Source organism: Hippopotamus amphibius, chromosome 15 (assembly GCF_030028045.1).
Source record: "Hippopotamus amphibius kiboko isolate mHipAmp2 chromosome 15, mHipAmp2.hap2, whole genome shotgun sequence".
Classification (NCBI taxonomy): domain Eukaryota; kingdom Metazoa; phylum Chordata; class Mammalia; order Artiodactyla; family Hippopotamidae; genus Hippopotamus; species Hippopotamus amphibius.
Window position 1 is genome coordinate 13,150,806 of NC_080200.1, and position 26,843 is coordinate 13,177,648.

General features: G+C 39.6%; 1 protein-coding gene across 1 annotated transcript in view; it reads right to left on the reverse strand.

Moving 5' to 3' along the window:
* ADGRE3 (adhesion G protein-coupled receptor E3) overlaps positions 1-26,843 on the reverse strand; it is a 67,283-nt gene that overhangs the window by 38,396 nt on the left and 2,044 nt on the right. Inside the window, 3 exon segments of the mRNA XM_057708304.1 lie at positions 4,448-4,603; positions 17,973-18,095; positions 19,631-19,681. Of these exon segments, the coding sequence (XP_057564287.1) occupies positions 4,448-4,603; positions 17,973-18,095; positions 19,631-19,681 (330 nt within the window).

Sequence of the window (26,843 nt, forward strand, 5' to 3'; positions counted from 1 at the left end):
TATAAAAGGGCTCTTAAAATTAGGAAAGGTCCATTCCTATACACTAACAACAGAAGAGCAGAAAGAGAAATGAAGGAGACTCTCCCATTCACCATTGCAACAAAAAGAATAAAATACCTAGGAATAAATCTGTCTAAGGAGGCAAAAGATCTGTATGCAGAAAACTTTAAGACATTGATGAAAGAAATCAAAGATGACACAAACAGATGGAGGGACATACCATGTTCCTGGATTGGAAGAATCAACATCGTGAGAACGACTGTACTACCCAAAGCAATTTACAGATTCAATGCAATCCCAATCAAATTACCAATGGCATTTTTCACAGAACTAGAGCAAGAAATCTTACGATTTGTATGGAAATGCAAAAGACCCCGAATAGCCAAAGCAATCTTGAGAAGGAAAAACGGAGTTGGTGGAATCAGGCTTCCTGACTTCAAACTATACTACAAGGCCATAGTGATCAAGACAGTATGGTACTGGCACAAAAATAGAAAGGAAGATCAATGGAATAGAATAGAGAACTCAGAAGTAAGCCCAAACACATATGGGCACCTTATCTTTGACAAAGGAGGCACGAATATACAATGGAAAAAAGACAGCCTCTTCAATAAGTGGTGCTGGGAAAATTGGACAGCAACATGTAAAAGAATGAAATTAGAACACTTCCTAACACCATACACAAAAATAAACTCCAAATGGATTAAAGACCTAAATGTAAGGCCAGACACTATAAAACTCCTAGAGGAAAACATAGGCAGAACACTCTATGACATCCATCAAAGTAAGATCCTTTTTGACCCACCTCCTAGAATCATGGAAATAAAATCAAGAATAAACAAATGGGACCTCATGAAACTTAAAAGCTTTTGCACAGGGAAAGAAACCATAAACAAGACTAAAAGGCAACCCCCAGAATGGGAAAAAATAATTGCCTATGAAACAACGGACAAAGGATTAACCTCCAAAATATACAAGCAGCTCATGAAGCTTAATACCAAAAAAGCAAATAACCCAATCCACAAATGGGCAGAAGACCTAAATAGACATTTCTCCAAAGAAGACATACAGATGGCCAACAAACACATGAAAAGATGCTCAACATCACTAATCATCAGAGAAATGCAAGTCAAAGCCACAATGAGGTATCACCTCACACCGATCAGAATGGCCATCATCACAAAATCTGGAAACAATAAATGTTGGAGAGGGTGTGGAGAAAAGGGAACTCTCCTGCACTGTTGGTGGGACTGTAAGTTGGTACAGCCACTATGGAAAACAATTTGGAGGTTCCTTAAAATACTAAAAATAGAACTACCATATGATCCAGCAATCCCACTACTGGGCATATACCCAAAGAAAACCATAATCCCAAAAGAAACTTGTACCATAATGTTTATTGCAGCACTCTTTACAATAGCCAGGACATGGAAGCAACCGAAATGCCCATCAACAAATGAATGGATACAGAAGATGTGGCATATATATACAATGGAATATTACTCAGCTATAAAAAGGGATGAGATGGAGCTATATGTAATGAGGTGGATAGAACTACAGTCTGTCATACAGAGTGAAGTAAGTCAGAAAGAGAAAGACAAATATTGTATGCTAACTCACATATACGGAATCTAAAAATGGTACTGATGAACTCAGTGACAAGAACAAGGACGCAGATACAGAGAATGGACTGGAGAACTCGAGGTATGGGAGGGGGCGGGGGGTGAAGGGGAAGCTGAGCCGAAGCGAGAGAGTAGCACAGACATATATATACTACCAAATGTAAAATAGATAGTCAGTGGGAAGTTGTTGTATAACAAAGGGAGTCCAACTCGAGGATGGAAGATGCCTTAGAGGACTGGGGCGGGGAGGGTGGGGGGGACTCGAGGCGGGGGAGCCAAGGAAGGGAGGGAATATGGGGATATGTGTATAAAAACAGTTGATTGAACCTGGTGTAACCCCCAAAAAATAATAAATAAATAAATTTAAAAAAAATTAGGAAAGGTCTGAAAATTAGGAAAATAACCAAGGCATTTCTCTTTCTTGTAAAATAAAGTAGGTTTAATTAACATCATAACCCAGGTAAAATCTCAGCCTGTTTATATGTTGTTAACAGAGATGCCCACTGCCTAGTAAAAGACTGATTCACTTTGGGCTCAACCGTATTCTTTCATTCATCTACTCATTAATTCATTTAACAACTATTTATCAATTGTCTGAATTAGTGGTGGACTTATGGCACAGCAACCCCTTCCCACCCACCCCATACTCATTTCTGTCACCTTCCCCACCTGGACCTCAGTCTCACATTTGGAGCACATGTAGCTCCAAGACCCTGGTGTAGGCTCCAGCTTGAGACCTGGGGAAATAGGGTAACCTGGGCTTGAATCTTGCAGGAGCACTTCCCATTGGTGGGAAAACATACTCTTGATATTAAAGAGCTACTTGAACTTTTCCAGACCTTTCTATCTGGAGCAGGGTTGTTAACCTAATTTAGTTTTCCTGAGAATCAGATGAAAAGCTAGCAATATTAACAAATACTTATAGGTACTGCACTAAATGCTTTAAATGGTAGTATCTCATTTAATCCTCGCAATAGCCCTCTGAGGGCTGTATATCTTCCAAATTTCCAGCTCTCATTAGATGGACCCAACTCTTGGTAATACCACCTCCTCTCCTGTCCCGCTAGGTATAGGATAGCTGTAGATTTCTGCTATTGCTAATCTCTGGGTTGCTTCACTGTCCTTCATTTGACTTCTCAGCTCTTTCTTCACCAGCACCAATTCTCTATACAAAATCTTATGTTTAAAAGACCTAGTGTGTGTCTGTTTTCCAGGCTTGATCTTGACTGATAAAGAGGAATAACGGATTATTATTGTTATTATTATAATTGCACTAGAAAAGAGTGCTTTGTCCCTTTTACGGCTTCCCTGAGACCCATGTTGCAGTGCAGCAAGTGGCTGAGTGTGGACCCTCAATACAGGCTGACCCAAGTAAAAAATCATCTTATTAGTTGGCAGACCTTGAACAAGTTTGGGTGCTTCAGTTTCTTTCTCTGTAATAACAGTGCTTACCTCATGCAATAAATGAGATAATGAATGTAAAGCACTTAGTGTAGTACCTGGCAAGTAGTACAATTGAAATAAATATTATCTATCAGTGTTATTGTTTCTCCACGAATCAGTTTCCTAGAATTTAGCTTTCAAGACTCTCTGTCTGGGATTTCCCTGGTGGCGCAGTAGTTAAGAACCTGCCTGGCAATGCAGGGGACATGGGTTGGAGCCCTGGTCCAGGAAGATCCTTAAGCCCATGGGCCACAACTACTGTGCCTGTGCTCTAGAGCCCACAAGTCACAACTATTGAGCCCGCATGCCACAACCACGGAAGCCCTTGCCCCTACAGCCTGTACTCCACAACAAGAGAAGCCATCACAGTGAGAAGCACATACACCACAAAGAAGAGTAACCCTGTTGCCCCAACTAGAGAAAGCCTGCGCAGCAACGAAGATCCAACACAGCCAATAAATAAATAAATTAAAAAAAAAGAATTTCTATATATTAAAAAAAAAACCTCTCTATCTTATGATTTCAACTGTAGCCGATACCTCATGGATAGTCTGCCAAGTCCCATATTTCTTATGTATAGACCTTCTATATGATTTCTATGACAGTGATCACACTTATCCAAAGTCACAGATCTGAGGGTGGGCATATGACTCAAACTGGGCCAATTTGTACATTTCCAAAGGATATGTAATTATATCCAAGAGAGAATAAATTGATCCTTCTTTAGGTGGTTGGATCAATAACAATGTTAAGCTTTGGAGATGTTGGTGGCCATATTTCCTGTCCTGTGGATTAGGAGTCAGAGAAAACCAGTTTGCAATGAAAGAGAAGAAAGGAGCAGTCCCAGAGTATGAGAGACTAGGGTGCCCTGACAGTGTTTGGTCCCCAGCTTCAGTTCACTCCAGAATCCCAGCTGTGTTCTTTCCCTTGAGTTCCAAGACTTATCCATGCATCTTTATCATAAACTCATCCTTTCTGCTTGTTAGCCTGAGTGGGTTTCTTTACTTTGTAACTCAAAGGATCCTGTCTCAACCACAACCCTGTCACCTCCATCTTCTAAGTTTACTTGCTGCCTTTTTTTTTTTTTTTTTGCTGAGCCACACTGCTTGTGGGATTTAATTCCCCTACCAGGGATCGAACCCAAGGCTATGACAGTGAAAGCACTGACTCCTAACCAGTGGACTGCCAGGGAACCCCTTCACTTGCCTTCTTAACCCCATTATTTCTCTAAATTTCCTTCTTTCCTTTTCTCCTCCTTTTTTCCATCACCCTTTTCCCTCCAGAAAATAGACACAAACTGGCCCCACCACAAATACATATTTTCTGGTGTTAGACTCAATTAAAAATTAGAAAAGGAGACAAGAAGACAAGAATTTTTTTACCCTGACAAGTGTTCTCATTGCTATTCTTGAATTGTGGTTTCCCAGATTGGAGCTTATATCCAGCTTTACAGTAACAGTAGAAACCTCCTTTGGTATTCTGACATTCAGCGTTCACTCCACAATATATACTAATGGGTGGTTTACATTCATCATTATCTGGAACAGAAAGGAGAAATTTGGTCATTAATTTGAAAAATATTTTTTGAGCACCTAATATATGCCAGAAGCATTATCCATTCCACCAGGGTCTATCCTTGCTTTCCAAAACAATTCAGTTAAGGTAATGGTTGTCTGTTCTTTCCTTTCTTCATTGATTTTGGTTGGGTTCTCCAAGAAGCAGACATTGAGACAAGGATTCAAGTGCAAGTACTTTAGTTGGAAGATGATCCCAGGAAACACTGGAAGGGAAGTGGTGAAATGAAACAGGGAAGGGAAGGTGGAAAATAAAGGGGGTATTATTCAGCAAATTTCTCCTGTGGGCAACTGATGCTCAATTCCTCTGGGAACCTCTGGGAGGCAATGTAGAGCATGCACTTCAGGTAAGGAATTTGGGGTATTTATCCACCACTTTTTTGTTTTTAAATGTGTTACTTGTTTTTTTTTTAAGAACTTTTATTGAGATATAATTGACATACAATATAAACTGCATATATTTAAAGTGTACAATTTGATATATTTTTTTCTCATTAGTAATGTGTATATGGCAATCCCAATCTCCCAATATCCACTACATCTTATCATTTATTGGTAGAAGAATGTTCCCAGGGAGTGTAAATTCCCCAGTACTACCATTTGTCCTGAGTGTGGGCTGAGTGGTCTCCAGTAGCCAGAGAAAGCTTCAGACTTGGTGTACAAAGGAATGGAAAATGTCAAAGGCATATAAGTGGGTTAGTGACCATGTTTGTATCCACACGCCCCCTATCCCCATTCATATGTTGAAGCCCTAACTCCCAGTGTGGCTGTATTTGGAGATGGAGACTCTTAGGAGGTAACTGAGGTTAAATGAGACCATAAGAATGGGGCTCTGATCTGATAAAATTAGTGTCCTTATAAGAAGAGACACAAGAGCTCTTCTCCAAACCATTGCTACTGCCTTTATGCAGTGAGAAAAGACCACATGAAGATGCAGTGAGAAGGCAGGTCCCACTAGAAATGGAATCTGCCAGAACCTTGGTCATAGACTTTCACCCTCCAAACTGTTATAAAGTAAATTTCTGTGGTTTAAGCCACACAGCCTGTGGTATTTTGTTATAGGAACCTGAGCAAACAAATACATCTGCTAAACTAATTGAGTTAGAATGTTTTGGTTAAATCAATATGTCTCCAGTCCTGAGGGTCACTGTAGCCCCTTTATAACAATGTCAAGTGGGTAGTAAAAATGTGTGATTTCCCTGTCTGTTACAGGAAACATGGAATTTGGGATTTTCAGAGTGTGACAGTGTGGCTGATGCTGTTGCCTACTCAATAACCATTCTTTGTTTGGGAGGCCAAGCACAGAAATCTTGTTCTCATTTCTCAGGTGCTGTCTTTCTCAGCCTCCCTTTCAGATAGAGTGGTCATGTGACATACCCTTAACCAATGAAAAGTAAGGATGGCCTTCTCTGAAAATCTTTACAAAGTGTGAGATAGAAAGAAGTTACAAGTCACTACAAAGGAATGAGACTCAAACTGCTATTGGGATTCCCATCTGCAAACCTGCAAGCTTGAAGATCGTTTCTGTGATATGTATTACTGGGATAAGAGGATGGAGCTTAAAATTTCTCTACACAGGCTAGATAGAATCTACTTGTTAGAGTAAAAGAAAGCTGAGGCTATGCAATAATTGAGAGATATTACCCATGTACCTGATTTGAAGAAAATATGCAAGAAAATGCTCCAAGCAAACAACAAATTAACAAGTATTATGTTAGCAAGTACAGAAACCTCAACTTGGAGGGAGATGAAGGGAAGAGGAAGCAGGGTTTTACAAAGTACCTTGAGATAAAATTAACATTCATGGGGGGGATGGGAGGAAAGAGGAGGAAAGGAGAGGAGTAAATTAAGAGTATTTTAAGGATGTCATCTCTTTACTGGGGGAGGGGAAGTAAGGGTAAAATTACTTGTTTTCTTGGTAGGGAAAACAGTGCATCCTGGTGGGGAAAATAATTGGTGAGTGTTTCAAGTAATAGGAGAGAAACATGTGTTTGATTATGAAATTAAGAAAAGAGAAGGTAACCATTAATAGGATGGAAAAGTGTAGTAGAATTCTAAATAAATAAAGGGAAAAAGTGGAACTAATAGTAACTTGATCAAACACAAATAAGAAAAAGGCAAATGAGGAAATTGTAATAGTATAAAATTAATAATATATGTAAAATAAGATGATGGTAGTAACCATGTCAGTCATTACACTAAATATAAATGGACTAATATACACTAAATATAAATAGACTAATATACACTAAATATAAATGGAAACCTCCTATTAAAATAGGGACTAGAAAAAAAATAAGCTAGAATATTGAGTATGGCAGTTTCAAAATGTGGCTTCCAAATTATTTGATACTCTTTCCATTGAGATTTGGGTCTTATCCCTTTGTGTTTGAGTGGGCTCAGGACTGCTTTAGTCAACAGACTATTGCAGAAGGGTTATCGTGGGACTTTGAGACAAGGTCATTAAAAATGTGCAGCTCTGCCTGGGTCTTTTGGAAGGCTCACTCTCTGGAAACTCCATGCTGGGACATTACCTCTAAGAATTCAACCATCAACTGTGAGAAGCTGAAGCTACATGGAAGGCTCTAGCATAGGGGCTCCAGTTGTCTGTCCTAGATGATTCCAGTCTTTGAGTCATCCCATCCCAGGCATAGACATGTGAGGAGAGAGGCCTTCAGATAATTCCAACCCTCAGCTATTTGAGCCACCACCAGTCGTTTGAGCCTTTTATCTGAGGCCTAAGATATCATGGGGCATAGAAGAGCCATCACTGCTTTGTTTGTCTGAATTCTTGACCCACTTGAATATAATAAAATGGTTGCTTTATGCCAATAAGTTTGGGGTTTATTATGCAGCAGTAGATAAGTGGAACATTATCTATCTAACATAGTAGATAAGTGGGTTAAAAAATGATACCTAGCTATATGCTGTTTTCAGGAGATTGATAATATTGAAAATAAAGAGATACACAAGGAGATAGTAGGAGAATTCAAATAGAAATAAAACAATGTGTAATGTTAATATTAGATGCTGGAATTTAAGGTTCAAATTTCTAAACAAGGTAAAGAGGGACACTATGTGTTCATACTTAACATATTTTATGAAGAAAATTATATTCCATTCATAAATATGTATGCAGCAAATAAAATAAATACAGAAGGCAAAAACAAGTAGAAATGCAATTTGATTCACTTCTCTCAGAACTAGTGGATAAAAAATAAATAAGAATAGAGAGGAACTGAATATCACAATCAATAAGCACCTACAAACAGAGGAAAGATATAGTGGGTAAAAGTAAGGATATGGAGAAATTGATGAATAAATAAAATCAATAAATACATATACAGAGTCAGAGAGAGAAAAACACACACACACACACAGACACACACACACACACACACACACACACACACACACAGAAATAAAGACTGAAAGAGATAGAGACCTATGCAGAGAGAGAATCTTACATTCCTTGAAAAGAAAATGTATATTTTCTTTCATAAAATCAATCATATTCTTCCACAATGAAAACTAATAAAAAGTTAAAAAGTAGAGCTTTGGGGAGAGAAAAGATGGTGGCGAAGTAGAGAGATGTGGAGTGCATCCCTCTCCACAGATGCATTGGGAATGCACGGAAGGATGCAGTAATTCCCACAGAGAACCAGCTGAACACCAGCAGACGGCCTCAGACACCAGAAAGGACTGTGAGGAGCCCGACATAGCTGGTAGGGAGGCATCTACGATGGCTCAAAGACGGTGAAGCGGCGGAGCTGTGGCAGATGGGAGGGAGTGAGAAACATACGGAGGGTCCACAGCGCAGCTCAGCATTCCCGGACCGAGACATCGATCCGCGGCTGAACGGAGGGTCCAGGAGTGGGAGCGTGGGAACCGGAGAGCTGGTTCAGGGTGAGAAACATTGTTGCTGGTAGGGTGATGGACCGAGAGGACAGGAGGGAGGAGATCCGCAGAGAGGAGTGCCTGTCCCTGAGAGCTGCCCCGCCATGATGGCTGCTGGAGGCTGCAGGCTCACGGGCAGGGGGGAGGAGCCGCGTGCGTAGCCTCTCTCTCTCTTTCGGTGCCTCTGCAAAAGGCAGTGGAGAGACGCCCTGTGGGCCACCTAAGGCGCTCAGGGATAACAAGCACCCTCAGGCGCTCGGGCGGGGCTAGATTAAAACCCCTTGCAACGCCAGCAGCAGGGAGGCTGCTGAGAGAAAAAAAAAAGAAAAACAGCAACAACAAAAAAACCCGAGAGAGGCCCAACTCTAAGACTTTCTGTTTACACCTGAGCCACCGGCGTCCCTCTGCAACAGGCACCTCCAAGCCCGACTGAAACAACAGGGCGCCACTGCTCACTCACTCCCAGGAGAAGGAGCCACTATTGTAACCTCTCCCTCCCCACACACCGAGGCTTACAGACGAACAATAAAGGAACCTCTGCTGGTCACAGAATAATGCAAAAAAAACCCAAGGCAAGGAGAAGGACACTTACAGCTGAGACGCTAAGGAAACAGAAATAGTAGTATTAATACCTTTTGAACTGGTCCATTCTGGGATTGGTTCTGGAGTTTTTTTTTTCTTTTTCTTTCTCTCTCTCTCTCTTTTTTTTTGTTTTTGTTTTTTTTTATTTATTAAATACGATCTTAGCCCTAAGGGATCTACAAGTTTTATAACATAATTTTTTAATGATATTTTTTATTCTTTTTTTTTTTTGGCTTTTTATATGCTTCTATATCTAGCTAAGTTTTTGGTAGTACGGACAATATATCTCTCATACTTTCCTTTCATCCCTATCTTTTATACATTTCTATTCCTTTCTTTTTATTTGCATATTTCCAACCACATTACGCTCTTCTGTTCCCCTTTCCTCCAGCCTTTTTAAGTTTATTTTATCTTAACATACTTATAGGCAACACTATCGGTCTGCTCAGACTCCTTGCTCTGTTCTCCAGATGACGCACCGCCTTGGTATTTTTTTTTTTTTTTATTACCGCCTTGGTATTTAATATTAGGCTTTTGTCTTTATCTTAGTTCTTAGTACAGTTGTCTAATTACACTCTGAGAATCTCCATTCTCTCTGGTGGTACTCTGGCTCTTTTCTATATTTGATCCTAGCTTACAAAATCTCCCTGGATTAATGTTTGTATGTGTAAGGTGTTATTTGTTTGTTTGTTTGCTTTTGCTTTTGTCTCTGACTTGTTCTGTTACAGTTGTCAATTTCTGTTGGGTTTCTCTTTGAATATCTGATAGCACACTGGGGTTCTGTCAGGTCTTTCTAGAGTCTTATGTCCTAACAGATTCAGTAATTGTGTGTCTTATACATGTATGTGTTTCCTAGACTTAATATTCGTTTAATCCAATACTTGGACATTAGTCTGAGGCTTGGACAGTCTTCTATAAACACCTCTATCGCCAGGACAAGCAACCCCAAAAGTTTGGACAACCATGAGGAAACAAAGAAACACCATGCAGGCAAAGGAGCAGAAAAAAACCCCACAAGACCAAATAAATGAGGAGGAAATAGGAAAAATGCCTGAAAAAGAATTTAGAGTAATGATAGTAAAAATGATACAAAATCTCGATAACAAAATAGAGAAAGTACAAGAAACAGTTCATAAGAACTCAGAAAAACAAACAGCAATGGATAACAAAATAACTGAAATTAAAAATACTCTAGATGCTATAACCAGCAGAATGACTGAGGCAGAAGAATGAATAAGTGAGTTGGAAGATAGAATGGGGGAAATAAACGCCACAGAGCAGGAAAAAGAAAAAAGAATAAAAAGATTAGAAGACAGTCTCAGAGACCTCAGTGATAACCTTAAACGTACCAACATTCGAATCATAGGCATCCCAGAAGAAGAAGAAAACAAGAAAGGGTCTGAGAAAATATTTGAAGAGGTTCTAGTGGAAAACTTCCCCAACATGGGAAAGGAAATAATTCACCAAGTCCAAGAAGCACAGAGAGTCCCATACAGAATAAACCCAAGGAGAAATACACCAAGACACATATTAATCAAACTAATGACAATTAAACACAAAGAAAAAATATTAAAAGCAGCAAGAGAATAGCAACAAACAACATATAAGGGAAAACCCATAAGGATAACAGCTGACCTATCTAGAGAAACTCTGCAGGCCCGAAGGGAATGGGAGGATATACTGAAAGTCCTGAAAGAGAGAAACCTACAGCCAAGAATACTCTACCCAGCAAGAATCTCATTCAGATTGGAGGGAGAAATCAAAAGCTTTCCAGACAAGCAAAAGTTAAGAGAATTCAGCACCACCAAACCAGCCTTACAACAAGTGCTAAAGGAACTTCTCTAAGTAGGAAACACAAGAGAAGGAAAACACCTACAAATACAAACCCAAAACAATTAAGAAAATGGTAATTGGAACACACATGTCAATAATCACCTTAAATGTAAATGGATTAAATGCTCCAACCAAAAGACACAGACTGGCTGAATGGATACAAAAACAAGACCCTTCTATATGCTGCCTACAAGAAACCCACTTCAGACCAAGGGATACATATAGACTGAAAGTAAAGGGATGGAAAAAGATATTCCATGCAAATGGAAGTCAAAAGAAAGCTGGAGTAGCAATACTCATATCAGACAAATTAGACTTAAAAGTAAAGACTATTACAAGAGACAAGGAAGGACACTACATAATGATCAAGGGATCCATTCAAGAAGAACACATCACAATGGTAAATATCTATGCCCCCAATATAGGAGCACCTCAATACATAAGGCAAATGCTAACAGCTATAAAAGGGGACATTGACAGTAACACAATAATAGTGGGAGACTTGAACACCCCACTTACATCAATGGACAGATCATCCAAACAGAAAATCAATAAAGACACACAAGCTTTAAAGGACACATTAGACCATCTCGACTTAATGGATATTTATAGGACATTCCATCCAAAAACAACAGACTACACTTTCTTCTCAAGTGCACACGGAACATTTTCCAGGATAGATCACATCTTGGGTCACAAATCAAACCTCAGCAAATTCAAGAAAATTGAAATCATATCAAGCATCTTCTCAGACCACAACGCCATGAGACTAGATATCAATTACAGGAAAAAAACTGCAAAAAATACAAACACATGGAGGCTAAACAATTCACTCCTAAACAACCAAGGAATCACTAAAGAAATCAAAGAGGAAATCAAAAAATATCTAGAAACAAATGACAATGAAAACACAACAACCCAAAATCTATGGGACGCAGCAAAAGCAGTTCTAAGAGGGAATTTTATAGCAATACAGTCCTACCTTAAGAAACAAGAAAATGATTGAATAAACAACCTAACCTTACACCTCAAACAACTAGAGAAAGAAGAACAAAGAAACCCCAAAGTGAGCAGAAGGAAAGAAATCATAAAGATCAGAGCAGAAATAAATGAAAAAGAAAGGAAAGAAACCATAAGAAAAATAAATAAAACTAAAAGCTGGTTCTTTGAGAAGATTAACAAAATTGATAAACCATTAGCCAGACTCATCAAGAAAAAAAGGGAGAAGATGCAAATCAACAGAATTAGAAATGAAAAAGGAGAAGTCACAACGGACACCTCAGAAATACAAAACCTCATGAGAGACTACTACAAGCAACTATATGCCAATCAATTGGATAACCTGCAAGAAATGGATACATTCTTAAGAAAATGCAATCTTCCAAGACTGAACCAGGAAGAAATAGAAACCATGAACAGACCAATCACAAGTATGGAAATTGAGGCAGTGATTAAAAATCTCCCAACACACAAAAGCCCAGGACCAGATGGGTTCACGGGCGAATTCTATCAAACTTTTCGAGAAGAGTTAACACCTATCCTTCTCAAACTCTTCCAAAATATTGCAGAAGGCGGAACACTCCCAAACTCATTCTACGAGGCTACCATCACCCTGATACCAAAACCAGGCAAAGATGTCACAAAAAAAGAAAACTACAGACCAATATCACTGATGAATATAGATGCAAAAATCCTCAACAAAATACTAGCTAACAGACTGAAACAGCACATTAAAAAAATCATACACCATGATCAAGTGGGGTTTATCCCTGGGATGCAAGGATTCTTCAATATATGCAAATCAATCAATGTGATACATCATATCAACAAATTGAAGGATAAAAACCATATGATCATTTCAATAGATGCAGAAAAAGCTTTTGACAAAGTTCAACATCCATTTATGATAAAAGCTCTCCAGAAAATGGGCATAGAAGGAAATTACCTCAACATAATAAAAGCCATATATGAAAAACCAAAAGCCAACATCGTTCTCAATGGGGAAAAACTGGAAGAATTCCCTCTAAGAACAGGAACAAGACAAGGGTGTCCACTCTCACCATTATTATTCAACATAGTTTTGGAAGTTTTAGCCACAGCAATCAGAGAAGAAAAAGAAATTAAAGGAATCCAAATTGGAAAAGAAGAAGTAAAATTGTCACTCTTTGCAGATGACATGATATTATATATAGAAAACCCTAAAGACTCTACCAGAAAACTGCTAGCACTAATTGATGAGTTTAGTAAAGTAGCAGGATACAAAATTAATGCACAGAAATCTCTTGCATTCCTATACACTAACAACGGAAGAGCAGAAAGAGAAATGAAGGAAACTCTCCCATTCACCACTGCAACAAAAAGAATAAAATACCTAGGAATAAACCTGTCTAAGGAGGCAAAAGATCTGTATGCAGAAAACTTTAAGACATTGATGAAAGAAATCAAAGATGACACAAACAGATGGAGGGACATACCATGTTCCTGGATTGGAAGAATCAACATCGTGAAAATGTCTGTACTACCCATAGCAATTTACAGATTCAATGCAATCCCAATCAAATTACCAATGGCATTTTTCACAGAACTAGAGCAAGAAATCTTACGATTTGTATGGAAATGCAAAAGACCCCGAATAGCCAAAGCAATCTTGAGAAGGAAAAATGGAGTTGGTGGAATCAGGCTTCCTGACTTCAAACTATACTACAAGGCCATAGTGATCAAGACAGTATGGTACTGGCACAAAAATAGAAAGGAAGATCAATGGAATAGAATAGAGAACTCAGAAGTAAGCCCAAACACATATGGGCACCTTATCTTTGACAAAGGAGGCACGAATATACAATGGAAAAAAGACAGCCTCTTCAATAAGTGGTGCTGGGAAAATTGGACAGCAACATGTAAAAGAATGAAATTAGAACACTTCCTAACACCATACACAAAAATAAACTCCAAATGGATTAAAGACCTAAATGTAAGGCCAGACACTATAAAACTCCTAGAGGAAAACATAGGCAGAACACTCTATGACATCCATCAAAGTAAGATCCTTTTTGACCCACCTCCTAGAATCATGGAAATAAAATCAAGAATAAACAAATGGGACCTCATGAAACTTAAAAGCTTTTGCACAGGGAAAGAAACCATAAACAAGACTAAAAGGCAACCCCCAGAATGGGAAAAAATAATTGCCTATGAAACAACGGACAAAGGATTAACCTCCAAAATATACAAGCAGCTCATGAAGCTTAATACCAAAAAAGCAAATAACCCAATCCACAAATGGGCAGAAGACCTAAATAGACATTTCTCCAAAGAAGACATACAGATGGCCAACAAACACATGAAAAGATGCTCAACATCACTCATCATCAGAGAAATGCAAATCAAAGCCACAATGAGGTATCACCTCACACCAGTCAGAATGGCTATCATCACAAAATCTGGAAACAACAAATGTTAGAGAGGGTGTGGAGAAAAGGGAACTCTCCTGCACTGTTGGTGGGACTGTAAGTTGGTACAGCCACTATGGAAAACAATTTGGAGGTTCCTTAAAAAACTACAAATAGAACTACCATATGATCCAGTAATCCCACTCCTGGGCATATACCCAAAGAAAACCATAATCCCAAAAGAAACTTGTACCATAATGTTTATTGCAGCACTATTTACAATAGCCAGGACATGGAAGCAACCGAAATGCCCATCAACAAATGAATGGATACAGAAGATGTGGCATATATATACAATGGAATATTACTCAGCTATAAAAAGGGATGAGATGGAGCTATATGTGATGAGGTGGATAGAACTACAATCTGTCATACAGAGTGAAGTAAGTCAGAAAGAGAAGGACAAATATTGTATGTTAACTCACATATACGGAATCTAAAAATGGTACTGATGAACTCAGTGACAAGAACAAGGACGCAGATACAGAGAATGGACTGGAGAACTCGAGGTATGGGAGGGGGCGGGGGGTAAAGGGGAAACTGAGACAAAGTGAGAGAGTAGCACAGACATATATATACTACCAACTGTAAAATAGTCAGTGGGAAGTTGTTGTATAACAAAGGGAGTCCAACTCGAGGATGGAAGATGCCTTAGAGGACTGGGGCGGGGAGGGTGGGGCGGACTCGAGGGGAGGAGAGTCAAGGAATGGAGTGAATACAGGGATATGTGTATAAAAACAGATGATTGAACCTGGTGTACCCCCCCAAAAAAAATAATAAAAAAAAAAAAATAAATAAATTCTAAAAAAAAAAAAAAAAAAAAAGTAGAGCTTTTCAGCCATTAGTTTAATTTAAAAGTCCTTATAACTTTAAAAGTAGAAATGATTCTTTAATTACCTAATAAAATTAAGAATATATGATTCAAAAATGTACAAAAATCTTAACTGTTTGGAAATTAGGAAGTACCTTCTCAGATAATTCTTGGAGTAACAAAATATCAAAAGGAAATTATAAACCATTCACAGATCAATAAAAATAATATTTCATCCTGTAGAATATATCTAAACCCTTACTCAGAGGAAAATTTATAGACTTAAATGTCTTTATTTTGAAGAAAGATGTAAAAATAAAGCCCCTGAGTATTCATTTTAAGAACTCAGAAAAAAAGAAATTAGGAAGAGATTAAAGCTGAAATCAATAAAATAGAAAAAAAATACTAAAAAGGATAAAAAATTCAAAATTCAAAACACCAATAAGATAGATAAACAGACTTCCCTGGTGGCACAGTGGTTAAGAACTCGCCTGCCTGGGGACATGGGTTTGATCCCTGGTCTGGGAAGATCCCACAAGCCGAGGAGCAACTAAGCCCATGCACCACAACTACTGAGCCTGTTCTCTAGAGCCCAAGAGCCACAACTACTGAAGCCTGTGCTCCACAACAAGAGAAGCCACCACAATGAGAAGCCCACACATCGCAATGAAGAGTAGCCCCTACTTGCTGCAACTAGAGAAAGCCTGTGCACAGCAAGGAAGACCCAATAAAATAAATAAATAAATAAATAAATAAAAAGATAGATAAACTCACACACATTTGATGGAAAACAAAAAACAAACCCAACAGAAAATAGTAAGAAGAAAGGGGAGCATACCACAGTTTCAAGGAGATGATTAAAATAACCATAAGAGAATGCTGCATGCACTTATGGTCACAAATTTAAAAATTAAGGAAAATAAGTGATTTCTTATAAATAATAGGAGATTATTCCAAGAAGAAAAAGGAAATTAGAATAAACCCATTGAATCAGTAGGAATTGGAAAGATGATTCATAATCTACCATTAGAAAAGGCACAAGGGGTGCATTTCAAGCGAGGAACCAGCCATGATGCGACATTTGCAAAGGAGGAGGTGTCTGGGATCTGGTGATATGATTCTTACAGCCTTTTCTCATATTAGGGTTTAACAGGAGTTGGCAAGTAAGAAAGGATTTATTTGGAGAAAGCTGATGCCATCCTGTGAGCCCTTGTACTCCCACCCAAGAGGAGAAGTGTGTGTGTCCTTTTCATCTTAATCCAGGAGAGGGATTGTAAGGAATTCACTCAGCTAATTACATTTCTCTGCATTTTGTGGGGACCCAGTAAATTGGTGCCTATTTCCTCCTGAAAAATCTGAAGAGTGAGCCATTTGGGCAGAAAAGAGAGATCTACTCTACCTGTTCATCTCAAGTTTCTTGAGCAAAGGATGGGTGAATATTTCCCAAGAACTAGAGGTGGGTCATGTGTGAGAAGTTTTGGGTGTGGGGTTGCTTAGGTTCTATTCGAGAGGGCCACCTGGAGTGGCAAATGGACTTTATCAGGGAGAAGCTAAAGACGACGCAGGATTTCTCCAGGATGAGTAAGGTGTAGGGAGGAATTTGCTGTTATCAGGGGCATTTCAGAGGAGTGATTGGGGAATTCTCCTCAAATAACCCACAAAACTATCATGATTGAAAGTGCTATATCTGGACTTCCCTGGTAGTGCAGTGGTTAAGAATCTGCTTGCCATTGCAGGGGACATGGGTTCTAGCCCTGATCCAGGAAGATCCCACATGCCGTGGAGCAACTAAACCCGTGTGCCACAACGACTGAGCCTGTGTTCTAGAGCCTGTGAGCCACAACTATTGAGCCCAAGTGCCACAACTTCTGAAGCCCATGTGCCTAGAGCCCATGCTCCACAACAAGAGAAGCCACCACAATAAGCAGCCCATGCACCACAATGAAGAGTATCCCCCACTCGCTGCAACTAGAGAAAGCCCACGTGCAGCAAGGAAGACCCAACACAGCCAAAAATAAATAAATAAACAACAACAAAAAAAGGAAGTAGTTACCTCAGGAACATAGGGACTGAATAGCAACAATAGCATCCGTCAAGGAAAAAGTTCCCTGCTCCCCTTTCCTCATCTCCTTGCCAGGTTACAACTCCAGCAAGATTGGATGAAGGATAGTAGAATGTTAGGTGGGGAAAAGAGGGGAGAAGCCAATTATATACCCTACTCCCAACTGTAGGCTTCCAACCAGGAGGGAGCTTGAAAACTAGGGAAGAGGAAAAACCTAATATGCATTCAAATCTGGAGTATTTATTCTTCCATAGCATTGGACATTTAAATTATTGAACTGAGACTGTATCTTGCACTTTAGCCAAGCAGAAGACTTTATATTAAAAAAGTTTCTGCTCAAGTTTTTATTCTTTCTTTGCCATGACTTCAGTGCATAATCTCTCTCCTCAAAAAATTACAAAAAAAAAATTGCATGATGCTTTACAATTCATGAAGTACGGTTATATTTACTACCTTATTCAATCCCCCTATCACCCTCATGAGGTCAGAATTATTATCCCTACATTATGGAGGAGAAAATTGAGACCTAGCTAGGTTCTAGGAGAGCCCAGTTTTCTGACTTCATGAAAGCATTTCTCTCTTGGTGATGGTTGAGTTGGCAGAGTTTTCAGCATTGCATATTACTGTTACCTCCTCATAGCCCTTATGCTGCCTTCCTTCCACATCCACCTCTGGGTGATTTGAAAATTACCCCTTTACCTTCACATGTCTCCAAGGGGTATGTGAAGTATTTCTGCCTGGATCGAGAAGTGTATCCATGGTTACAGGTACAGTGAGTGGCATTGACACAGGAAGCATCCTGAGGGCACTGAACACAGGTCCCTGCAAGGAGAAGAGAGGAAGGTCAGATGTCACCAGAGTCAAAAGCACTCCTGTTATCATTTGGTTTTGCCTCTGAGCAAGGGCCTCTCAAGACTGAGGAAGCTGCATCTTTTTCCTTTTGTGAGATGTCAGTACATTAAAAAAATTAAAGATACTGAACCCAAGCTACAGAAAAAAGTATGATTCTTGTGCATGATAAAGGACTGGGGTTGGCATTAAAAGAGTTATTTTTAACACAAACATTTCAATGCAATATAACTGTGCTATTCTCAAGATCCTTGCATAATATATAAAAGGGGAATGAGTTGGTTAAGATCTCGGTCACTGGGTTTGATTTTGGCTACCCCACTTACTACCTGTGTGTCTTTTCCCAAGTGTCCTAACCTCTCTGTGGCTCAATTTCCTCATTCATAAAATGGGTTATTGTGAGGAGTAAGTGAATTAATATATCTAAAGTGTTTTGGGTGGTGCCTGGCACATAAGAAGTGTCAGCTATGATTACAAAAATTTGAATTTGCAGGTTACCACAGAAGATATATTCTGTTAAGGATACATGTTTTCTTTGTAACCCTATGTATGACTTCATTGAGACAGAGATCACTAAGGATCTTAATTTGAGGCCCCTTGAAAATGAATGGAAATAATGGGGCTGAGGAAATATCTCAAGCTTTAGGTCTAGTGGAGCCATCTCGGAGCTGTCCAGGGATCACGGGGCATGGAGGCTGAGAACATGATGGGGGATAATGTGCAGAGCTTGGCTACACAGAATGCATCCCTTGGCTTTTGGCTAGAAATGCAGAATCTCAGCCCCCACTCTAGACTTGCTGACTCAGAATCTAGTGAGATCACCAAGGGGTTAAAGTTAACCTGAAATGATCTTGCTTTCTTTTTGTAGACTTGCTTATAACCGGAAAGAAATGATTATCAACCTGCTCTGTCTCTCCCCACCAGCATGTTTACTTAATGATACTTGGTGTATTTTATTCACTGTTCTACCTCGGGCACATTGTGGTTACTAAAAACAAATAGACAAAAAACAGTAAAACAAAAAAAAAACTTAAAAGATATCCAAATTTGATAAAATAATGAATTAAAAAGAATTACAGGACTTCCTAGGTGGCGCAGTGGTTAAGAATCTGCCTTCCAATGCAGGGGACATGGGTTCGATCCCTGCCCCAGGAAGATCCCACATGCCAAGGAGCAACTAAGCCTGTGCACCACAACTATTGAGCCTGTGCTTTAGAGCCTGCGCACCACAGCAAGAGAAGCCACCACAACAAGGAGCCTGTGCACCACAATGAAGAGTAGCCTGTGTGCAGCAACAAAGACCCAACACAGCCAATAAATAAATGAATGAATAAATAAATAAATAAATTTATTAAAAAAAATTACAGGAGTAAGTCTGCCCCAGTACTGTTCCCAGAAGTAGCCCCCTTTCTCTAGCCTGTTGGAGGATGTGAGTGGTCCCAGGTGCATCATTGGTCTATACCCTCCTTGATCTCTGGCTATGGAAAAGTCAGACTTTGAGTACTCACCTTTGGTGTTCTGAGCCACGACTCCTGACAAGCTTAGCAGAAAGCAGAGGCCTGGAACAGGGAAGCAGAAGGGAGACACATGAAATGATTGAGGAAAGATTCCAGGATATTCTGTAAGGGCTAAGTACCAGTTATTGATTGCTGAGTAATGAACCATTACAAAAATATAGTCGCTTTAAAAGACAACGTTCAATTTGTAGAGACATGGATGGACCTAGAGAATGTCATGCAGAGTGACGTAAGTCAGAAAGAGAAAAACAAATACTGTATATTAAAGCATATATGCAGAATCTAGAAAAATGGTACAGATCAACAAGTTTGTAAGGCAGAAATAGAGACACAGATGTAGAGAACAAACATATGGACCCTAAGGGGGGAAAATGGGGGGGGAGCAGTTGGGGTGGGATGATTTGGGAGATTGGGATTGCTATATATACATTACTAATAAGAAAAAAATATCAAATTGTACAATTTAAATACATGCAGTTTATTGTATGTCAATTATATCTCAATAAAAGTCCTTAAAAAAAGGCAACATTCATTTTACTATCTTTCGTGATTTCTGTGATTTGGGAATCTGCAAAAGGCTCAGCTGAATGGTCCTGGCTTGGGGTTTCTTACACAGTTGCAGTTAGTGATTGGGCTGGAGCATCTGGGAACTGGCTGGACATTGCTTCATGTAGTTTCAGAGCCTAGGGAAGTTTGGGCTTCCTCCCATCAGGGCAGTCTTGGTCAGGCAGCTTCCGTGGCACTTCAGAGCTCTAAGCATGAGTGTTCCAGCTACATATCCTCTTAAAGTCCAGTCCAGGAAGCCATGCAACTCCATTGCACCATATTCTCTTGGTGTCTCAAGAAGGTTACATGCCCACCCAGGTTCAAGTGGACCAAAACCAGAATCTTCCTCCCGATGGAGGATTGGCAAGATTCCAGAAACATGTCTTGGAAGGAAAGTGTTGTTTCTGCCTTTTTAGAAAATGAAGGCTGCCTCTATGTGAAGGCTGCTTCTGCTGTGTCTGCTAAAGTGCTATTTTTTTCCTTCCCCAAACCTTCCCAACATCTGGTGGTATCATCAGTCATGTTCCTGTTTCTGCAAAGACCCGAAGGTGCTGGATAGATGGGTAGCTTTTCTCTTCCTTTCTGAATAAATCTTATACCACTCTGATTGCTAGTTCTCTCCTTACCTTCTTTTCATTCCCTTATTACTTACTAATGTTCAGATTAATTTGCCATTTGCAAGTACAATATACAAAATATTTAACAACTGGTATGGGTCAGGAACCAGCCCAACCAGAATGGACATTGGAGACTCTCTCTGAGGTAACAGGTGTCAATCTTTTAGCTGCTAATTTGTGAGGCAGTCTGTGGGGTCCCAGGGCAGGGTCTGGGCGGGTAGGAGTGTTCTGGGATGCGATTATTTACAAAGGGTGTGGAAATATTTCAATATGAACAATCAGTGTGTTTCTTCTAGTGTGTACTGGTTGAAATTCAGGTCCAGTGACTAGTAACCTTATTTGCAACATTGGTTACCCCCTAAGAAAGTGGGTCCTACAGATGAATGAATAAAAATGTGACACACACACACACACACACACACACACACACACACACACACACACTAGAATATTATTCAAACTTAAAAAAGAAGGCAATCCTGCCATTTGCAGCAACATAGATGAACCCAGAGGACATTACGCTGAGTGAAATTAAGCGACACAAAAGGACAAATACCGTATGATTTCACTTATATGAAATATCTGATGTAGTCAAACTCACAGAAGCAGAGAAGAGAATGATGTTTACTAGGGGTTAGGGGTAGGGGAAACTGAGGAATAGTTTCTCAATGGGTAAGTTTTTGCTATACAAGATGAATAAGTTCTAGAGATCTGTGGTAAAACCCAGCCCCTGCAGTTAACAATTCGGTGATGTACACCTCAAAGTATGTTAAAAGGGTAGATCTCATGCTACTCATTCTTGTAAGAAAAGAAAAGAAAGAAGAAAAAAATCTCTACAAAAGAACATAAAATTTTTGGAGGTGATGAATATGCTTAGTACCTTGATTGTGGTGATGATATCATGAGTGTATAGTGAATGCTTATGTCCAAACTCATCAAGATGTATGTATTAGGGGATTCCTTGACAGTCTAGTGGTTAGGACTCTGTGCTTTCACTGCAGTGGGCTGGGGTTCCATCCCTGGTTGGGGAACTAGAATCCTGCGAGCGGCGCAGCACGGCCAAAAAAAAAAAAAAAGTATGCATTAAATGTGTGCAATTTTTTGGGTATATCAATTACACCTCAATAAAGCCAAAATAAAAAAAGAAAGTGGGTCCTGGTAATGCAAGGTCTCTGTTTACCAAGTTGGATGACAGGTTGGGTGAGGGTGGACTAGTTTGGTGGAGCTGGATAAATTTTGACTCCTGTGCATAAAGGACTGGGTTTGGAAGGATTGAAAGATAATTTGAAGCTGAGAGTCTGGAGAAGTTGGAGGGCGGGGGGCTTGTCTTGGCTTCCTTGAGGAGGTTTAGAAGATGTTGTGGCTGGTATCTGTGAAGCAAGACTTGGAGGAGATGGGAATTTATGGATTAAAATCTGGCATTCCCCGTGATGCAAACACCCCTCCATTCTGCCTATGAATATGCCAGTGAAATCTCTCTTGAAGAGAGAGACTCTTATCTTGGGGAGAGGATTTCATGGGTGGAGGAAATTGGGCAAAGTTCTAGGGCAGGCTTCACAACATTTAAGGGGAATTGAGCTCTTGTTACATGCAAGGCGTTGTTCTAAGAATTTTAGGCGTGTGAACTTACTTCAGCTTTCTAACGACTTTAGAAGGTGAATACTAGAAAAATTAATTGTTAGCAAATATCTACTGGCAGATTTTGGTTTGGGGAAGAAATTTAGAGATTACATAGTTGCTAAGGAAGTGAGAGACTTGGCGTGCACTCTTTTAGACAATGCTTTGCAAAATATTCTGAAATAAAAAATAGTACTGAAAAATTGTATTCATGATAGTAATTAAATTACTGTCCCTGAAATAATGTTTAATAATAAACATATGAACATTCAAAGCCCTTATGAAAGAACTATGAACTGAAGGGACAATTCAGGGACACAAATTCTAGGGAACAGCATTAAACATTTTGTCTTTCCTGCTGCTCAGGTTATGTTTCTGACTTTCCCTTTTTTAAAAATTTAATTAATTAATTTATTGGCTACATTGGGTCTTCATTGCTGGGTGCAGGCTTTCTCTAGTTGTAGCGAGTGGGGGCTACTCTTCATTGCTGTGCACGGGCTTCTCAGTTTGGTGGCTTCTCTTGTTGCGAAGCACAGGCTCTAGGTATGCAGGCTTCAGTAGTTGTGGCGCACGCACTTAGTTGCTCCACAGCATGTGGGATCTTCCCGGACCAAGAATGGAACCTGTGTCTGTTGCATTGGCAGGCAGATTCTTAACCACTGCGCCACCAGGGAAGTCCCCACACTTTTCCTTTTAAGTGTAAGTTGTTAAAACAGAGAATTGCAAAATATAGAAGTGACCCAGTTTAGAGATATATACAAATGCTTTCTTCTCTCAACTAGGAATTTAGGCATAAGGAATCATAGCTGGCATACAAAGAATAAAAATTCTTTCCAATATAACTAAAATGGCATCACTGAGACTCTTTTAAAAGCTTAAAAATCATTCAACCCTCATCCTATAATATTCTTTGTTCTGTCTCTAGTGTTATTTTTTTTTATCAGGGAAAAGATTATGTTTGGCATTTATTAACTTCAACTTAAGAATTTTTTTCTCAGAGCTGCCAAATCTTGGCTTCTGTTTGTTTTAATGATATTTTCTTTGAATTTATATTATAAAATAGCGGAGTTTGGGGGAGAATGGATATGTTTATGTATGGCTGAGTCACTTTGCTGTGCACTTGAAACTATCACAACATTATTATTATTTTTTTTATTGTCAAGTTTTTATTATTTTTTTTTAAATATTTTTTTGGGGGTACACCAGGTTCAATCATCAGTTTTTATACACATATCCCCGTATTCCCTCCCTTCCTTGACTCCCTCCCCCCTCGAATCCCCCCCACCCTCCCCGCCCCAGTCCTCTAAGGCATCTTCCATCCTCGAGTTGGACTCCCTTTGTTATACAACAACTTCCCACTGACTATTTTACAGTTGGTAGTATATATACGTCTGTGCTACTATCACAACATTATTAATTGGCTATATTCCAATATAAAATAAAAAGTTTAAGTGGTAAAAAAAAAAAAAAAAACCCAAACAGAAAACAAATCCAGAAAGCTAAATATGACTGCTATTTCCATGGTAAATCTGTTGTTAGAAATATCAAAATTATATAATGATTTACACATTCTAATCTAAATTATTGTATATTATAAACTAGAAAAATTTGATATATAGGTTTTTTAAAAAAATGAATGATCTTAGTGTCAAGGGGTTATTGAATCAGATCATAAAAATATTCATGAGAAAGAGAATTCAAATGCCATAAATTCTTAAGTTTTCAATTCCTACAAAAAATCTCAAATATATAGAAAGAGTGGCTCCTGTGAGCCAAACACTGTCTTGGGCAGGAATGTGAGGTTTTCTTTTTTTTTTATGAATCACACTCAAGAAAAGAATAAAAACAATAATATCTGTGGGAGAATATTTTGTAACTATATGTAAAATAATATGATGTACTTTTTGTCCTTTATTTTAAAATAAAAACAAGGAATAGAAAAAAAAAAAAGGTGAATACTATTAGCATTAACCTCATTGTGCAGTTGAAGAAACAGAGTCACAGAGAGGCTGAGTAACCTGTACCATCTCCAGAGCTAGTCACTGGCAGAGCTGAAATTAAACCTGGGTTCTGGGTTCCTGCTGCTACTCTACCACCTCGTATGCCCTCTCTTTCAGAAATCCCTCACAGTGCTGTATGCAAAGAGGAGCTGTTCAGGCTGCAGACCCTAAGATGGCATGTTTATTGTGACTGACGTGAGGAAGGGGTAACTTTTCTCCAGAAGATGCCGCCCCCTAGATCTGATTAGGGTCTCAATGTTCAGTAGAGGGTGTAATATTCTAAGTGGGTCTTTTGCGGCAATCCAGACCAATTGCAGGATTTGGGAGAAAAATGTCCTATGAGCTAGCAGTGACCCTTCAAGAGTGGGAAGGAGGGCAGTACTAACACTTATTTGGTCTCCCTGTATAAGTCTGCAATTGCTGCTGTAACAAATTAAGTGAATTCAGTGACTTAAAATAACAGAGATTTATTTCCTTACAATTCTGCAGAAAATTCAGTTCTGTCAAAAATCACTCTCTGGCTTCCCTGGTGGCACAGTGGTTAAGAATCTGCCTGCTAATGCAGAGGACACGGGTTCGAGCCCTGGTCCAGAAAGATCCCACATGTTGTGTAGCAACTAAGCCCATGTACCACAACTACTGAACCTGTGCTCTAGAGCCTGTGAGCCACAACTATTGAGCCCATGTGCCACAACTACTGAAGCCCGAGTGCCTAGAGCCCATGCTCTGCAACAAGAGAAGCCACTGCAATGAACAGTCTCTGCACCACAATGAAGAGTAGTCCCTGCTCGCTGCAACTAGAGAAAGACTGTGCATAGCAATGAAGACCCAAATCAGCCAATAAACAAACAAACAAACAAACAAATATTTAAAAAAAACAGAGAAATTTGAAAAAAATCAAGGTGTTAGCAGGGCCGATTCTTTTTGGAAGCTCTAGGGGAGAATCCATTTCCTTGCTTTTTCTAGCTTTTATTTCATTATTATTAATTAACTAATTAATTTATTTTATTTTATTTTTGGCTGCCTTGGGTCCTAGTTGCGGCACCCGGGATATTTGTTGCAGCATGCAGGATCCTCCTCTGTTGCGTGTGGGCCCTTCTATAGTTGTGGCCTGCATGCTCTCTAGTTGCAGTTCCAGGGCTTAGTTGCCCTGTGGCATGCCGGATCTTAGTTCCCTGACCAGGGATCGAACTTGCGTCCCCTGCATTGGAAGGCAGATCCTTAACCATTGGACCACCAGGGAAGTCTCTTTCCAGCTTTTAGAGGCTGCCCACCTTCCTTGGCTCATGGGCCCTTGGTCTATCTTCAAAACCAGTGGCATAGCATCTTCTCTCCTTTCTGGTCTCCTGCCTCCCTCTTATGAGGACCCTTGTAATTATGGTGGACCCGCCAGTATAATCCAGGATAATCTCCCCATCTCAAGATCTTTAGCACATCTTCAAAGTCCTTTTGACCATGAGAAGGAGTTCAGGACATGCCACCCCAAAGTATTCCACTTTGGTATATTGATTATTTTGAGCTGGAGGCACTTGAGAGGCAGAATATGCAGGAAGAGCTTTATGACCTACCCTTTTCTGCCTAAAAACTGGCCATAATCTCCCATGAGAAAGGTGATCTCCCTGTACCAGGATGAGAAGAGCGTCTTTGCTCCCAGAGACTGTGAATGGACACTGAAAAGGATCTGTACAAATATATTTACTAAAATAACTCTATCTTCCACTACTTTCCCCTCTTCTGTACCTCCTAGTCACTTCCTCACAATTTATTGCACTTAGCCCAAATGCCTTTGTCTTGTTTTTTTACACATTTATCATTTCTTTGTCTAAAAGGTACAAAAGCTTTGTGCTCTGGTCACTTCTTTTGGACTTTATTTTCTTGTGAAGACTCCCATGTACATGTTAAAATTTATTTAAACTTGTATGCTCCTCTCCTATTAATCTGTCTTATGTCAATTTAATTCTTACTCTCAGCTAAAGAATGTAAGAGAGTAGAGGAGAATTTTTACCTCCTCTGTCTATGTGAAGTAACATATTCACACATTTCAGGGGAAGTTGACATCTTTGCTGGGGGCTGTTATTCCCAGGCTCTCAGGCTCTTATCCTTCCTCAAAGAAGTTGCCAGGTCTTTCAATTACTTATGATTGGACTTCCTAGGTGGTGCAGTGGTTAAGAATCCGCCTGCCAATGCAGGGGACATGGGTTTGATCCCTGCTCCAGGAAGATCCCACATGCCGAGGAGCAACTAAGCCTGTGCACTACAACTACTGAGCCTGCAGTCTAGAGCCTGAGAGCCACAACTGTTGAGCCCATGTGCCACAACTACTGAAACCTGTGTGCCTAGAGCCTGTGGTTGGCAACAAGAGAAGCCAGCTTGATGAGGAGCTCCTGCGCACCACAATGAAGAGCAGCCCCCGCTTGCCACAAT